The 16342-nt window shown below is 59.2% G+C and overlaps 1 protein-coding gene across 16 annotated transcripts in view; it reads left to right on the forward strand.

The window, feature by feature from the left end:
• Nucleotides 1-14035, forward strand: part of TCF3 (transcription factor 3) — a 39673-nt gene extending 25638 nt beyond the window's left edge. Inside the window, exons 6-19 of one of the 16 annotated variants that reach the window (XM_047777670.1) lie at nucleotides 325-392; nucleotides 1465-1594; nucleotides 2304-2353; nucleotides 3630-3732; nucleotides 3810-3976; nucleotides 4065-4197; nucleotides 4616-4674; nucleotides 4787-4865; nucleotides 5561-5634; nucleotides 6011-6172; nucleotides 6250-6352; nucleotides 9071-9194; nucleotides 9295-9530; nucleotides 11873-14035. In XM_047777670.1, the coding sequence (XP_047633626.1) occupies nucleotides 325-392; nucleotides 1465-1594; nucleotides 2304-2353; nucleotides 3630-3732; nucleotides 3810-3976; nucleotides 4065-4197; nucleotides 4616-4674; nucleotides 4787-4865; nucleotides 5561-5634; nucleotides 6011-6172; nucleotides 6250-6352; nucleotides 9071-9194; nucleotides 9295-9530; nucleotides 11873-12015 (1631 nt within the window). In that variant the 3' untranslated portion in view covers nucleotides 12016-14035. Of the gene's footprint in view, nucleotides 1-324; nucleotides 393-1464; nucleotides 1595-2303; nucleotides 2354-3629; nucleotides 3733-3809; nucleotides 3977-4064; nucleotides 4198-4615; nucleotides 4675-4786; nucleotides 4866-5560; nucleotides 5635-6010; nucleotides 6173-6249; nucleotides 6353-9070; nucleotides 9195-9294; nucleotides 9531-11397; nucleotides 11625-11872 lie in introns of those variants that run through there. The other 15 variants (XM_047777673.1, XM_047777671.1, XM_047777679.1 and 12 more) reach the window with 15 other exon arrangements.
• The last annotated feature ends 2307 nt before the right edge of the window (nucleotides 14036-16342 follow it).

A 16342-nucleotide genomic window follows, 5' to 3' on the forward strand; every position in this document is an offset into this window, starting at 1 on the left:
GTCCCCTGGGAACCCAGCACCCTGGGGAGTTGACACCTCATGACCTTGAACAGAGGAAAGGGTGGGGGTGGGGGCCCAGTTGGTGCTGTCCTGCCTTGGGGGTGAGGACATGTGGGGGCCCTACAGGTTTGCAGAATCCTCTGCGGGTCATCTGGGTACAGTATCTGGCTGGACCCCCACCTGCCCCTCAGCCCCTTGCCACCTGGTGGGGAGACTGGTGTCCCACCACGGTTCTCAGTGTGGTGCACTTGTGGAGCACCTGCTGTATGCAGGCACATGCTGGTGCCCAGTTGGCTCCAGGTGATCCTCCTTCCTATCCTCCAGGCAAGGGCGGCGAGCGGGGCACATACACCCCCTTTGGGAGAGACGCAGGGGTTGGCAGCCTGTCTCAGGTGAGGCCCTGTCTGCGTGGTGGGCGGGGAAGGGTGGCGTCCCACATCCAGACTAGGGGCAGCACAGGTGGTTCGGGACTTGGGGGGACCCAGTGGGGGCCACAGTCACTGCTTGACCCCTCATCCTCACCTTTTATTCCCCCCTAGTTGTAATTTTAAACAAACTTGTCCCCATTTCCTCCTGATCTATGAAAGGTCCTTGACCCTGGCCAGCTGGGAAGGGGGAGGCCACGGCCTGGGGTCCAGACTGGGAGCCCTCAAGCACAGCTGTAGCGGCTCCAGGAGCCACCCTCCCACCCCCAAGTAGCAGACAGGCCCTGGCCCTGCTCGTCCCAGCCTGGTCCTGTGTTCTTGGCCCAGCACTGCCTGTGCCCTGTTGCCCTTCAGGGAGTCCACTCTGCAGGTCCCCGGCCTGGGCAGGATTCTCACCCACACCCACCCCAGCTGGGAGGCTGTGACCTGCACAGTGGTCCTGTGTGGCCTCCTGTCCCGGTCACTCTTTGGGGCCATTTCCCCGACATCCAAGGGTTTTAATCCATGTCCCCATCCCAGGCAGCACAGCCTGTGTGCACATGGGCCCAAAGCAGGGGGCAGTAGTCACAGGCGCTGAACGCCCACCAAGGACCAGGGCCTGTGCCAAGGGCAGAACTTGTACAGCCCCGCCCACTCCCATGGCTTGCATTTTGTAGTCAGACAAGCTGAGGCTGTGTAGCTTTCCCAGTTGCTCTCAAGGGAAGAGTCCATTTCAAATTAATGTCTGCAAGATGAAACCATTTATCTTCTTAAAAAAAAAAGGGAAACAGGCAGAGTCTGCTGATGCCTGAGGCACGGTTATGCACCTTTAGCACCCAGAACAACAGCATCCCTCAGGCTCCACGGTGCTCCTTTCCCTGTCTAGCTCAGAGAAAGGCCACAGCTGTCAGCAGGAAGGGAACCCCCCCCATCAGGTCACTGTCACCCCGTGGACCCTGGTACATTGGCCCCAGCCTTTGCACTTTTTTTTTTTTTAATTGGAATTGGTCTGGGAGTTGGGCGCAGGCTGGCCGTGACCTCCCCCTCCTTGCTCCCTCAGGCTGGCTTCCCTCCCAGCGAGCTGGCCCTTAGCAGCCCAGGGCCGCTGTCCCCCTCAGCTGTCAAGGGAGGGACCCAGTATTACTCCTACTCTGGCCACCCTCGGAGGAGAGCTGCGGACAGCGGTCTGGGTGAGTGGGGCGGCTGCCGGAGCTGGGGGAGGGGGTCGAGCCTGGGGTGGGCAGCAGGACCCCTGGTGAGCTGCGGAGCAGCAGACACCGTTGGTTCCCATGGGTCCTAGTGGTCGTGTTCTGAGAAGTTGCGGCAAAGGGTGTGGCTCCTGTGAGCCCCTGGTCATGCTTTCCCAACCCCCACACACCTTTGTGTGATATGTGTTTAATGTCTATCATCCACCCCTTAACGCTGAGCTCCTGGCCTGAAGGAAGCACCTTAACACCCGTGATGCTTGTCACAGCCTCCGTGTGTCCAGGATATCACACAGCCCTGCAACTCTAACGTGGGGGCTGTCAAAACAGCATGATCAGCCACCACAAAGCCCATAGATGCGAAAACAGGGCACCCGAGAGACGGAGAGAAGGACCCTGGTTTGAGGGGGTTAGTAACTTCGGGGGCAGGGCGCTGGCAGGTCCAGGACTTTTAAGTGTGATCTGGCACTTAAGGAGCCGACACTGGCCCCTGGGCCCATTAACCCCTGCGTCCCAGCTCCCCGCACACACCTGCCCCCTGAGTTCTGCACGTGGGCCCAAGGCTTGTGTGCATCATCCTATTGGTAGGCAAGCTTGGGGGTCTCTGAGTTGTCCCCCAACCCCTGCGAACAGGTGTGTCTGGGCAGGAGAGCCAGGGGCTGGGCCGGGGTGCTGATGCCTCTTGTTCTGACAGATGCACAGCCCAAGAAGGTCCGAAAGGTGCCACCAGGTCTCCCATCCTCGGTGAGTTGGGGGACAGAGGGCCCTGACTCAGGCCAAGTGCTTCTTGTGAGCCCCACAGGGGTGGGCTCAGCTGGACTTCTGCCCTGAGACCCAGCCCTGACCAGAGACACCTCTGAGGCTATCTGGAAGTCCTTCTTTGGGTCTAGCCTGGGTCCCTCCTGCTGTAAAAGAAAGTGGTTTCCTGTGGCTGAGGCATCTCAGAAAGTGTGTGAACAGGGGTCCTGGGAGCAGGAGCAGGTGGGCGACCTGCGGGCCAGTTCAGAGGGTCCCCACCCCACCCTGCCAGGGTTGCTTGGACTTACCTACTACTTCCCACCCCATCAGCCCAGCTTGGAGCTGCCTGGCAAGGTGCCAGGCCCAGCAGATGGTGCCGAGCCATCAGTGGCTCCCAGCACCGTGGTCCCGAAATTTAATCACATTGGAGGAAAAGGCAATTTGCTAGACTCTCCAGCTCAGCCACCACTGCCCTCTGCCTGGCTCCCTCGTTGGCTGCAGCACGGCCCCCGAGGCTGATGCAGCCTGCACCAGAGTCACCATCAGAGTTTGAAACCCTGCAACCAGGAGGTGCAGGCAGGCATGGGCTATTCTAAGACCCTGCTCATGTCATCACTGCATTTTCTTCACTTGACCGACCCCCCGCCCTGCCCATGTCGTGGAACATCAGAGCCAAGAGGCTCCTGAGCCCACTTTGTCCCACTGCCTTCGCTCGAACTGGTACCCTACTTTCTGCTCCAGTACTGGGCTGATTCTGCCAGTTGATCGCAGCACTTTGCTGCTGGCCCAGCCTCAGTTCCAGGCAGTGCCAGCTAATCAGAGTTGAGGCAGTCTGGGCAGAATGTTCACCTAAGGCCCTATCTCTGAGGCCCCCAGGTCTTGTGTAATCAGGACTGGGGCTTAGGGAGGTTCCGATGCTGGGGGAATAAGGGAGAAAGAAGGGCCAGGGGTGGTACCACTGGGTTTGATGGGTCAATAGGAGTTTGCTGGATTAAGGAGGGAAGAGGCATTCTGGGCAGGAAAGCCAGTCTACAAAGGCCTCTGGTGTGAGCTTGGGACTTTGTGGGGCAAGCGGGAGGTGGGAGTGAAGAAGGAATAGCAGAGAGATTAACACCAGCAGAGCCTCAGATGCTGGGCTGTGGTGCTGTTGTAGCCAGAAGGGTTAGAGCAGCACAGGGAAGTGGGGCGGATGGGGAGACAGAAGGGGCCGGCTGAGGGCGAGTTTGGCCAGTTCCCACCTGTCCCTCTACCTGACCACTCCCACGTATCCACCTCCCCGCAGGTGTACCCACCCAGCTCAGGTGATGACTACAGCAGGAACACAGCTGCCTACCCGTCCACCAAGACCTCCAGCAGCGCCTACCCCACCCCCTTCTACATGGCAGGTGCGGGGTGCTCCTGGTGCCTAGGGCAGGGTCCAGGGTCCCTCTGCCCACCCACCTCACCATTCCCCTCTCTGCAGATGGCAGCTTGCACCCCCCAGCCGAACTCTGGAGCCCCCCAGGCCAGGCAGGTTTTGGGCCCATGCTGGGCGGTGCCTCGTCCCCCCTGCCCCTCCCACCAGGTGGCAGCAGCTCCGTGGGCAGCGGCAGCGGTGGGTTTGGTGGCCTACACCAGCACGAGCGCATGGTAGGCCCCTTGGCGTGGCCTGGGGGGCGGGGGTGGCATGTGGGCAGGGCCCCTGTCTGACCCCCTCCGACCCTGACCCCACTTGCAGGGCTACCAGCTGCACAGCACGGAGGTGAATGGCGGGCTCCCAGCCGTGTCCACCTTCTCCTCGGTCCCGGCAGCCGCCTATGGAAGCGTCACCAGCCACACGCCCCCTGTCAGCGGGGCCGACGGCCTCCTGGGTATGGTTTCCTTTCACTCTGGCTCCCTGGGGGACTCAAAATGTTTTCCCAGGGTCCAGTCCTTGTTATTTACAACACTTTCCTGTTCTGGACCAGCCTGTGACTCAGGCTTCCCAGCCTCCCTTCAGGTGTTTCACAAAGGCCCTTTTGAAGAGTAGGTCCCATTTTTCATTAGGGAAACTGAGGCTCAGAGAGGGGAATTGTTCCCCTGAAGTCTCACAGCCTGCCTGTTCCCCAGTCACCCATGGAGGCAGGTGGCAAGATGTCAGAAAGAAGGTGGGCTGAGATTGGGGCTGCCCAGTCCCAGGCTGGGGCATCCGTCCACAAGGGAGCTCCCCGTCAGCCGGGGCAAATAAGCCTGGCCCAGGTTCTAGGGCTGCTGCATCCCTGAGGTTGGGCTTCCCTTTTCCATCCACAGGCTCCCGTGGGACCACAGCCAGCAGCTCAGGGGACGCCCTTGGGAAGGCACTAGCCTCGGTGAGGCATGGGACATGGTGGGTGGCAGTGGGGGCTGGGCTGGTGACCCTGAGAGGCTGGCCCTTGACTGGCTACCTGGTGGCCCTTTTCTCTCTCCTTGTTCCTGTTGCAGATCTACTCCCCAGATCACTCAAGCAATAACTTCTCATCCAGCCCCTCAACCCCCGTGGGCTCCCCACAGGGCCTGGCAGGTCTGTGCAGCATGCTGGGGGAGGGAGGCTGTGGCAGTGAGTGCAGCCCCTGGAGTCGGGGGGCAGGGGGGGGAGCAGGACAGACCACCTCCCTCAGCTCCAGGAAGTTTCCCTGGGGGCGGAGGTATCCAAGCCAGTGCTCTTAGGTCACAACACAGACAAAGGTCAGGAAGCAGAGCGCGATAGTCCGTGTGGTGTGAGCTTGAGAGGCGGTGGGATCCAGCAGGAGCCTGGGGCATCCAAGAGCCAGAGCAGCCAGCCCCAGGCTCCTGCCTGAGCTCTAGGACATGCGCACTAGGGTTTGTTCACCTGATAGATGTTGAGGTACAGCTGGGGGTCAGGGAGGATTGAGGGCTGGGGGGCCTAAGCAGTTGCACTGCCCTGGCCTGGGTCCCCTGGGGCAAGCTCCTCCCCTGCTCTTCCCGCAGGGTCAGGACTGGGAGGAGCCGCTTTTCCTAAACAGGAGGATTGGGTATCGGGTTTGTAGGTGGGGTAACTACGGCTCTAACACCTGACCTGCCACTGGGTTCACATCCTAGCCTAGCTGAGACGTGTCTCTGGGGTCCCCCGGGGCTGCTCTCTGGGTGTGGGAGCCCCCACGTGGCCAGCTCGGGCATCACAACCCCATGCGAACTCCCTCCCTGGGTCAGGCTGCATGGACACCCTGCCCATTCTTGTGCCTCCTGCCCTTCCAGGGACGTCACAGTGGCCCCGAGCTGGAGCTCCTGGTGCCTTATCGCCCAGCTACGATGGGGGCCTCCATGGCCTGGTGAGCATCTGGGGGCCAAGGAGGATGCATGGTGATGGGAGGAGGGTGGAGGGTGGGGTAGGCAGAGGTTCCTATGACAGACACAGCCTCCAGTTCCCAGGGTTGGGAGGAGACCCAAGCGTGTAGCTTAGCATGTCTGCTGTGGCCACATCTCACGTGACATTGACACCTCGTCTTGTAAGAGCCCTCAGGTCTCATGGAAACAGCAGAATGTGCTAGATAGGTGCCCCTCGACCAGAATGAACTTCACAGTTAATTGGTTGGGAATAAGGGCCAAAGTTGGTGGGCAGCCAAAGGTGTGGCCATGGCCCACATGGGCTGGCTAGGCTGTTTGGGTCCCAGTGTCCCAAGCCCCTCACCCCTATCCCCTCCACAGCAGAGCAAGATGGAGGACCACCTGGATGAGGCCATCCATGTCCTCCGCAGCCACGCCGTGGGCACAGCAGGGGATGTGCACGGGCTGCTGCCTGGCCACGGGGCACTGGCCTCAGGCTTTGCCGGCCCTGTCATGCCACTGAGCGGGCGGCACGCTGGCCTGGTAAGTGCCGGGTGGAGCGGGCAGGCAGGCTGGCAGCGGAAGTAGGCCACACTGACGAGCCTCCTCCTTGTCCACAGGTGGGAGCTGGCCACTCAGAAGATGGCCTTTCAGGCAGCAGTGGCCTCATGCACAACCACGTGGCCCTCCCCGACCTTTCTCGACCACCTGACTCCTATGGTGGTAAGTCCCAGCGTCATTCCCCTGGCAGGGTGGCCTGGCCAGTGAGTGTCACTCTCCCTCAGAGCCACGTTATTCCTCTGTAAAGCGGGATGAGGGAGCTTGTGGCAGAGGAACTGAGAACCACCCACCAGACCTAGGTGGTCTCTGGGCTCAGGACTGTCCACCCCTATTTCCAAATGAGGAAACTGAGGCCCATGGAATGAGGGGGGGTGGGGGTGGAATATGCCACCTTCAGCCTCACCAGAGAAGCCCTTCTGGGCCTGGGGCCAAGATCCCACAGGGGTGGCAGGGAGCTGGGCAGGTATTGGTGGTACTTAGAGGCTAGTAAGGTCATGGGTCAGCTCCTTTGGGAAGGAGGTGGGCCCAGGGGTCCAGCTGTGGCTGTGGAGGGGATATTACCTCTCTATTCACCCAGTAAACCAAGCTCACCCAACAGACATATGTTTGGCATCCTCTGTGAACCTAACACTTTTCTAGGCACCAGGAACAAAACAGACTGAGCGGAAAAAGAGGGTGACTTGTAGTGTGGAAATCGGAAGGTGAAGTGAGTGTTTCAGGACAGGTGCTGGGGTCGGGGGGAGCTGCAGAGTCTGTGGTTTTGAAGTTAGTGATGGGGACAAGATTGTAATATTTGAATAGAGCCAGGGAGGAATCAAAGGAGGCAGGTGCCCAGGAGAAGCTTGTACAAAGGTCCTGAGGCAGGCCTGTGCCTGCTATGTTGGGGGAACAGCAAGGAGGCCTTGTGGCTGGAGCTGAGTGAGTGAGGTGGGCAGAGAGGGAGCAGGAGGGCAGGAAGGGGCCAGGCAGGTGGAGCAGGGGCCTGGGCTTTTACCCCAGAGAGGTAGGAGTCCCTAGGGCTGTGGCAGAGGAGGGTGGGGTCTGACTCAGGTGCTCAGAGGTGCCCTCTGGTGGCCACTACAGGGAGGACAGACTCTGGGCTGAGGGCTAGACGGGGCAGACCAGGGTTCATGGGACCACCTTGTCCTCTCAGAAGGGATGGAGTGAGTGGATGCTGGAGACTGGCCCTGGCAGAGGCTGCAGAGGGCTGATTTCCAGGTGTTCTAAAGTCAGGGTCCACAGGACTTGCAGATGGAGAGGAGGAGGTGGGGTTCTGATCCACACCTGGGATCTGGGCATCTGTGGCACGTGGTGGAGTGAAGAACGGGGAGCCTGGATGGGGTCCCAGCTAGAGAGTGGATGGAGCAGAGCCTGGTCTGCACAGGGGCAGGGGCAGGGCAGGCGCTGGGGGACATGGAGCAGGGTGGGCTGTGTTGGTTGCTGAGTCCAGGACCCAATCAAGGCAGATAGAGAGAGGTGTCTGGAGTTCTGGGGTGTTAACTTTCCAGGGGAGCAGAGCAATCCGCAGTAGCAGGAAGGGGCAAGGTTAAGAGAGGCTGAGGAGGGGTCAGCACCTTGAGTATCCTGCAGCCAGTCAGGGGACAACTGTCTACTTGGCAGGAGATTGTGTGCAGAGGTGGGGGTTACAGTGCAGCAGGCTTGCGAGTACCCATGGGGGTCTTGGGGTCCTGGGTCATGGTAGCCAGTCCTAGGGTCAATTAACAGGGGCAGGGGGCTATGGAATCTGAGGTGGAGAGGGTCCAGGACCCACGCTGGGAAGTCCCCAAACCTGGCCCCCACCCACCTCTCATTCACCTGTATAAAACAGGCCACATCATGTGGCAGTAGCATGCCATCATACATGGCAACACTCCCCCCCCCCCCCCCCCCCGCCTAGAACCAGCCTGACTGACCAGCACCCCTGGGTTTCTTGACGATATCCCTTCAAACTGGTGTTTCACCGGTTAGCGGCCTCTGGGGACCCCTGTACTTGTCACAGTAGCAGGGCTCCTGGCATTGAGGGGGCAGGGCAGGGATGCTGCTCTGTGCCCCACGGTGCCCAGGATGCCCCAGCCTGGAAACAGCAAGGGGGCCCCTGAGCTGCTCTCTGACCTGCAGCTTCCCCCCTAGCGTGGTTCAGCTGCTGGAGAGCCCAGGCTGTGCCTACAGCCCTGTTGTGGGGTCAGGCAGCTGCGTGCCCTTGGCCTTGGATCTTATTTATGTGCAGTAGGGCTTTGTGAGTTGTTGTCCTGCTGCGTGGCCTTGCCACTCACCTGCTCACTCACCTGGCCCTGGCTTGATGGGACACTAGGTTCTGTCCCAGTACCGGGCTCTTTCCAGAACTTTCCTCCCGTGTCCCCTAGTTTGGGTATCCTCCCAGGTTGTAGAATGTGTGGGTATGTGTGTGCCTACATATTCCAGAAAAGGGGTGTTTTCCAACGTGGCCACACCCACAAGCAGTGCCCAGACATTTCCTGGTTACCTTAGTGCTGAAGTGACTGCCCCCAGGTGCTTTGCCTGCTCACCTGAGCCACGTGTCCCCTTCTGCCTGTTTTGTGGGGCCTCTTTCAGGCTGTGGTTTGTACAAGCCGAGTGCCTTCCTTCTTGGGGTGGACTTATTTTCCGAGTGATCAGAAATGCTCAGTTTTGCCATATTCGAGTTCACTGATTTCTCCGTCCTTGTGAGGACGGCTGTGACAGCGTGTCAGGAAACGGTTCTCTGGCATTGCCATGCACTTTCTCCCACAGGCTGTGAGGGTCTGCTTGCCCGTGGGGGTCCCCGGCCCTGGAGTGGGGGGCCCATGCAGGCATCAGGCAGGGTCTCCTTGGTAGGCTTCAGGGTGGGTGGTCCTGGTGCCCCCCTGACCCAGGCTGTTGCAGATCTCGGGCGTGGCGCCTCTGGAGCTGGTGAGATCAAGCGCGAGGAGCAGGAGGATGAGGAGAACTTGGCGGCTGAGCATGAGGAGGAGAAGAAGGAGCCCAAGGCCCCGCGCGTGCGCACCAGGTGCCGCCCCCACCCCACCACCCCGCAGCGTGCACGCGCACACGCACAGGGCGCCACTGGCCCCGCCTCACTGTCTCCCTCTGGCCCCCCGGCCCCGTAGCCCGGAGGAGGACGAGGACGACCTTCTCCCCCCAGAACAGAAGGCTGAGCGGGAGAAGGAGCGCCGGGTGGCCAATAACGCGCGGGAGCGGCTGCGGGTCCGAGACATCAATGAGGCTTTTAAGGAGCTGGGGCGCATGTGCCAGCTGCACCTCAACAGTGAGAAGCCCCAGACCAAACTGCTCATCCTGCACCAGGCCGTGTCGGTCATCCTGAACCTGGAGCAGCAGGTGCGAGGTCAGTGGGGGCGCCGCTCCCCTCCCCCACCGCTGCCCTCGCTCGCTCCCCGCCCCCTTCCTGGAGCCAGCCTCCCCTGCTGACATCCCCTGCCCCCACCTCACTGCCTTTCCCTGCAGCGACCCCCTCCCTTGCTGTGATCTTCTCCCTACAGGGATGTCACCCCCTACTGTGACCACTTTGGGGGGGGGGTGACCTTTCCCTGCAGTGATCTACCTCCTGCTCTGACCTCCCCTTACTCTGACCTTGCAGTGACAACAGACCCTGTGACCTTCCCCTGTAGTAACATCCTCCCTGTAGTGGCCACTGTCCCTGAAGTTACTATCACCACAGTGACCGTTCTCCTTCTGATCACTGTCCCTCCACCTGGCCAGTCCTCATTGTCCCCTCTGGAATAGGAGGGAGAGACTCTGGACTCCAGCCTTGTAGGCCTGGGCAATTGGACACAGATCCGTGTTCACAGACCCCAGAGCCTCCCCACCTACCTGGCCCTTCTTTCTCAGGAAGCCCAGAGCCTGGCTGGCAGGGACTAGGGCCTCCCTGGGTCCCAGACACTGTCAACCCTGAGCAGACATCTGAGGGGATTCACACACCCCCCCCCAAAGGCTGGGTGGGCAGTCAGGAAGGGCCCTCCTCTGACTTTCCCACCCCAACTGCTTCCTTAAACACCCCCCCACCGCCGCCGCCCCATTAACCCTTTCTCTCCTGCAGCACTGTCGCTTGGACTGGAGCTAGGGCCCTGGCCTGCTGCCCACTGTCCCCTCAGCTCTGAGGTTTCTGCGTCTCCACAGTGGTGTGGGCGTCCCGCCGTGTCCCCCACACCTGCCTCTCTGCTCTCTGCCTCCCGCGCCCCCCTCTCCCGGCCACCTACCTCCTCGCTCCCACCGGCCGCCCTCCTAACCTCGCACTTGTGCCCGAGCACTGGAGCTGCCCTGGCAGGGCCTTTCCTCCCCCAAGACCCACTACGGGACTTGAGGGAAGAAAGGGGACCTGAGGCCTGACTGTCAGTTTGGTCTGCGTGCTTGTCGTGGGCTCCAGCCGCCACCGCTGCCACCCGTAGGGATCGCTCAGGCCCAAGGGCGGGTGGGCGGGCGGGCAGGACAGAGCTTGCAGGCCACGCCAGCCTCCACCTGTGTCCATTTTCTTGGTGCCACCATGTGTGGCAGGTGTCCTGAGTGAGATGGGCCTGTCCTGCCAGTAGGGACACAGCAGGCAGAGAGATGTTCCTCGTGCGCAGGTGGGGGGGGCCTGAGGCCTGAGCCGGGTGTGGTCCTGTGGTCCTGTGCGGGGCTCGACCCTGTCCCGCAGTACAGCGAGAAGAATGCAGGGTCACAGTGGGTGTGCCAGGGGGCCTGTGGGCAGGGCTCAGCGTAGCTGCTCCAGGCCCAGCTCTCAGGCAGCCAGAGTACAGTGTGGGGCAGATGCATTTCGGAGGCCCCCACAGGGGTGAGGGGTCTCAAGGCTGTGAGCTGGTTTGCTCCGGGGGGGCTGGCGAGGCCCAGCTCTTCCTCCCCCAGCAAGCAGACTGTTCTGAACGGGGAAGGTCGTCATCCCGGCAGGGGCGCCCGCCTGCCCTGCCCTCCTGGCCAGTCTTGGGATATGTGGGATGAGCAGGGGACAAGGGCCTCAGCTCCCCATAGGTGCCCGGGTAGGAATCGAGGCCCTGCCTCCAGCTGCGTGCAGTGTCTTGGGTGGGTCAGAATGGGTCTCCCCACGGAGTGGTCACACACACAGCACACACCACAGCCCCTACCTGGGCCCCGTACTGGTACGCACAGGGCGCGACCATGGCGTGCACATGCGCACTCAGCCAGCGGGTGCCCTCCCCTGGCCCGGGACTAACGGAGGCCCCGGTGCTGTGACCCAGCAGTACAGAGGAGGTGCTGTCCCTGGAGGAGAAAGACCTGAGGGACCGGGAGAGGCGGATGGCCAATAACGCGCGGGAGCGGGTGCGCGTGCGGGACATTAACGAGGCCTTCCGGGAGCTGGGGCGCATGTGCCAGATGCACCTCAAGTCGGACAAGGCGCAGACCAAACTGCTCATCCTGCAGCAGGCCGTGCAGGTCATCCTGGGCCTGGAGCAGCAGGTGCGAGGTAGGCGCCCGGCCCAGAGCCCCCGCCCCGCCCTCCCCGCCCAGTGGGCGTGGACTTGGACGCTGGGGTGCCCCAGAGCTCCCCCCACTCATCCTGTTCTTTACAACCCCTGGCATGGCCTTCTCAGGGAAAGAGACAGGCCGAGAAACAAGCGGCCTCGGCAGGGTCCCTGCCTCGCCCTCCCTGACCCCTACCTCCCCTTCTCCCTCCTGGGGACCCTCTCCCACAGTGCTCTCCCCTCCCCCCAGAGCGCAACCTGAACCCCAAAGCGGCCTGCTTGAAGCGACGAGAAGAGGAGAAGGTGTCGGGCGTGGCTGGAGACCCCCAGATGGTGCTGTCAGCTGCCCACCCTGGCCTGGGTGAGGCCCACAACCCCACCGGGCACATGTGACAGGGACACGGCCCGGTCAAGTGACCTGACTTCAATCTAACTGGGACGGTCACGCCAGCATCAGGTCCCCATCTCATGTACACCTGCAGTCAGTGCCGAGCCAGTGCGGACCTGGAGGCTCTGGTGTTGGGGCTCTGATGGCAGGCCCCACCCCAGGACTCAGCCACCCTACCACTGGCCTGCACCCAGGCCCAAGGGAGCATTTTTTGTTTTTGATAAAACTGGAAAGAAAAGTAAACAGGAGATATATACACTTTGTCAGAAAAGGAAAAAAAATGCCTTAAGTATAAAATGAGGAAGTACCGCTCGCTGGAGGGGCTGTAAGGGAGCCAGCTGGGTCAGAGCTGCCAGCAAATTGTGCCTACGCCTTGATACTTTTTTTAAGGAGAATAAAAGGAACTTTAGTTATGAGATTTTTTTTTTTTTTTAATGTAGAAGAAAATTAGCAAAGAAGATGCCTTTGGTCTTTTTTTTGTTTTTTACTTTTTTTGCATATGTTTTGTAAGCAACAAATTTTTTTTGTATAAAAGTCTTGTGTCTCTTGCTATTTCTGCTGCTGTTTCTAGAACTGAGCATTGCATTTCATGATCAACCAGATTATTAAAAGTTGTATTAAAAAGACCCAATGTAAACCTGAGGTCCCCACCCCTGCTCCAAAGCAAAGCAAACAGGACAGTGGGTTTTGTCCCTGCTGCTTCTCCTCTTGGTTTGGCTACCTGTAAAGTGGCAGGTGGGCCTTTCCCTGGAGGGACCTCCCCGTCTCATCCACCCTCCTCCCTCAGGAAGGGGGACACCCTGGCCCCTCAGTGGAGATGCTTCCCAGTCATTGCCAAGGCTGGCCCCAGAGCCCTGAGTTGGGACTTAGTGGGAACCGTTGTACCTGAGCATGGGGACCATTCTGCCAGAACACATGCTGGGGGGCTTCCCTAAACAACTCTTCCTGCACCCCTTTGACTAGGGGACCTGAGCCTGTTCTCTGAACTCTGGTACAGGAGCTGTGGCTCGCAGCCAGCACAGAAACCCCTGCCCCTTAACTGGCCAACCTGGTGTGGATGGATCAGGGAGAGGGTACTGGGTTCCCCTGCCCAGAAAGGCCAGGTTTAACACCCAGCTGCAAACCAGAGTGTGGAACCACCCTCAGCCTCTGCCCCAGCTCCCAGTGTCCCAAAGTATATCTCTCCCGCTTGTCCTGGGCTGCCTGGAGCTGTCCCAGGTGCAAGTTGAAAGTCCAGGGCAGTTGATCACCTTCCGTGTCACCTGGGCAGGGGGCCAGGTCTGCTGGGGTCTCAGCTTCCTTCCCTTTACCCCCACCTAGAGGCCTTATGGACCACCCCACCCCCCGGTTTTTTGCCACATGCACCCCACCAGGATCCCAGGTGTCTTCCCCCAGGACCCCCAACCCTCACTCCCAGAGCACCAGGGCTGCCTGACACCCGCCCTACCCCTGCAACTGGAACACCTCGCCTTGTGGGAACCCAGGAGCCAGCACGGGCAGGACTTCCCAGCTTGGCCCCCCATTCAGGGGACTCCCCTTGGTGACTCCCCTGGTCTGTGGGCCACCTCCTGACCCCTGGGGTCTGCCCCCGAGACCATTCAGGGGACTCTCCTTGGTGACTCCCCTGGTCTGTGGGCCTTGTCGCTGGGGAACCTGCCTCAGTTTTTCTGTCTCTGGCCTCAGGTGGTCTCATCTCAGACCCACATGGTCCCAAGACCTGCACACTTTGAAATGTGTATTACATATATAATTTAAATACTTATATATATACACACATAAAATGAGATTAACCCAGCCTTGGAGGAGGGGAAGAACCACAGTTACAGGGGAAATTGTTCTCTGAGTGCCTCAGGATAACTGATTTTTTTTTTTAATGGTTTTTTAAAGAAGAATAATTTTATACAAGTGTCAACACAGCTGGCTGGATTTTTTTAACGATCCTCTTTAAAGTCGATTTAGAGACCTGTCCTGTACATAACAGCACTGTAGCAATAAATGTGACATTTTATGGCTGTCCCCAGATCATTCAGCTGCCTTGTGCTTGCTTGTTGAAAGGGGGCTAGGGAAGGGGGGGATTGTCAGGAAGGTGGCCCCGCCCCCATGTCCACCTATGCGCTCACTGGGTGGCCGGAACACCTACTAAGGATGGCACCGGGGCTGTGGCCTTAGGGGCGCATCTCCGGGGGCAGCTGAAACAGTTCCCCGCAGGGGGCGGCGGGGGGGGGGAGGACTTGAAAACACTGAACTTACTCTGTCACGTTCTGGAAGCCAGAAGTGCCAGGTCCAGGTGTGCCCAGATCGTGCTCCCTCCTGACACTCTTGAGAGAGTTCTTGCTGCTGCTTCCAGCCTCTGGGGGCCCTGGGGTACCTTGGTCTGCAGCTTCATTCCCCCCCCTCCCGCCCCCGACCTCAGCCTCTGTCTTCACGCGCCTTCTCCCCGTGTCTGGGTCCAAATGTCCCTCTTACACAGACTCCTGTCACTGCCTTAGGGCCACAAAAGTATCCAGGACGACATTGACTAATCACATCCACAAGGACTTTTTCCAAATAAGGTCTCGTTCATGGTTGGGGCGGGTAGTTCAAGACTTGAACATGACCTCTGGGGGACAAGAGTTCAGCTCTCCACTGGGGTTTGGGAACACGGTCGGGAACGAGGCCAGTGGAACCTCAGGCTGAACAGGAAGCAGGCGATTCAGCATTCTAGAGCAAAGCTGCTGAGGCAAGGCCAGAGACCGGCCCTGGAATGAGGGCTTCTGGGATGTGGCAGCTGACTGGCCCCTGGGGAAAGGCCCCTCCCTGAGACGCCACCTATTTGTTTTTAAAGTTAACAACGCAGCACACCATTGAATGATGCACATTAAATGGGTGAATTGTATGGTGCTTGGGTTTTCTCCCAATAGAGATGTTTTAAAATACCTCAATGGCGCAAAAATCCTCATCTCGTGAGGTGTTGCCTCTGTCCCAATAAGGGCTGGCTCCGTGGAAACTTCTGGAAGGAGCATCTGCTTGACTGGGTTCAGAGAATTCTGGTGGGTAGCGGATGGGGCACAGAGAGCAGCCCTGCCACCGGCATGCCTGGGAGGGAAGGGACATGCCAGCCAGATGATGCCCTTGCTGCAGGATGGTGGGGGCCTCAAGAAGGAGGCCCATGTCCTGACCTGTGAACAGGACCCTATAAGAGACAGAAGAGGAGAAGCCACGAGAAGGAAAGGGTTGGAGGGTGGCAACCCCAAGCCAGGGGATGCATGGAGTCCCCAGAAGCTGGAGGAAGCAGGAAGGACCCTCGCCCAGAGCCTCCAGAGGGACCACAGCCCTGTGAAACCTTAGCTGGCCTCCAGAACTGGGACAGGGTAAATCTCTTATGTTTTTTGTTTGTTCTGTGGCAGTGCCAGTGGCATGTGGAAGTTCCCAGGCTAGAGATGGGACCCACACCATAGCAGCAACACGAGCCACAGCAATGACAACACCAGATTCTTAACCCATTGTGCTACCAGGGAACTCCCCGTCCCTACTGTTTCAAGCTGCCCAGCTTGTGGTCCTGTGTCACGGCAGCCACGGGAAGAAGAGCCTGTGTGTCTCTTTTTTAAAACAAGTCTGCTGTGGCTCAGTGGTAACAAACCCAACTAGCATCATGAGGATGTAGGTTTGATCCCTGGCCTCGATCAGTGGGTTAAGGATCCAGCGTTGCTGTGAACTGTAGTGTAGGTTGAAGATGCAGTTCGGATCCCGCATTGCTTGTGGCTATGGTGTAGGCTGGTGGCTGCAGCTCTGATTTGACCCCTAGCCTGGGAACTTCCATATGCCACAAATGTGGCCCTAAAAGAAAAAAAAAAAAAAAAAGGGCAGCAACAAGTCCAAATGCAACAGGGACTCCAGTAAACAGGTGGGACCATAAACAGCTACAACAGCTTTAGAAAAGAGGTTGGCAGTACAGCTGAAACTCACCTAACTTTACATGTCAACTCTACCTCAGTAACAACAAGAATGATCACAGCGTCCAGCAGTTTCTCCCACAGTTAAACATAAGCCTCCTCTAGTAGTCAGCCAGCAGCCAGCCCAGCCCAGGTGACCACCCAGGAGACATGTCCACACAAAGACCTGGATACAACTGCTCATCACAGATTCCTTTCCAAGCCCCCAAACATGGCAACAACCTACATGTCCTTCAACAGGCCAGTGGATAAACACCCAGGTCCACCCACTCTATGGAACCCAACTCTGCAGAAGGAATGAACCACTGACAGATGCAATGGCTTGGATGACTCAAAACAACTGTGCTACATGGATGCAGCCAGACCTCAAAGAGAACGGAGTCTATGATTCCCTTCTGTG

This window comes from Phacochoerus africanus, chromosome 4, assembly GCF_016906955.1.
Source record: "Phacochoerus africanus isolate WHEZ1 chromosome 4, ROS_Pafr_v1, whole genome shotgun sequence".
Lineage (NCBI taxonomy): Eukaryota > Metazoa > Chordata > Mammalia > Artiodactyla > Suidae > Phacochoerus > Phacochoerus africanus.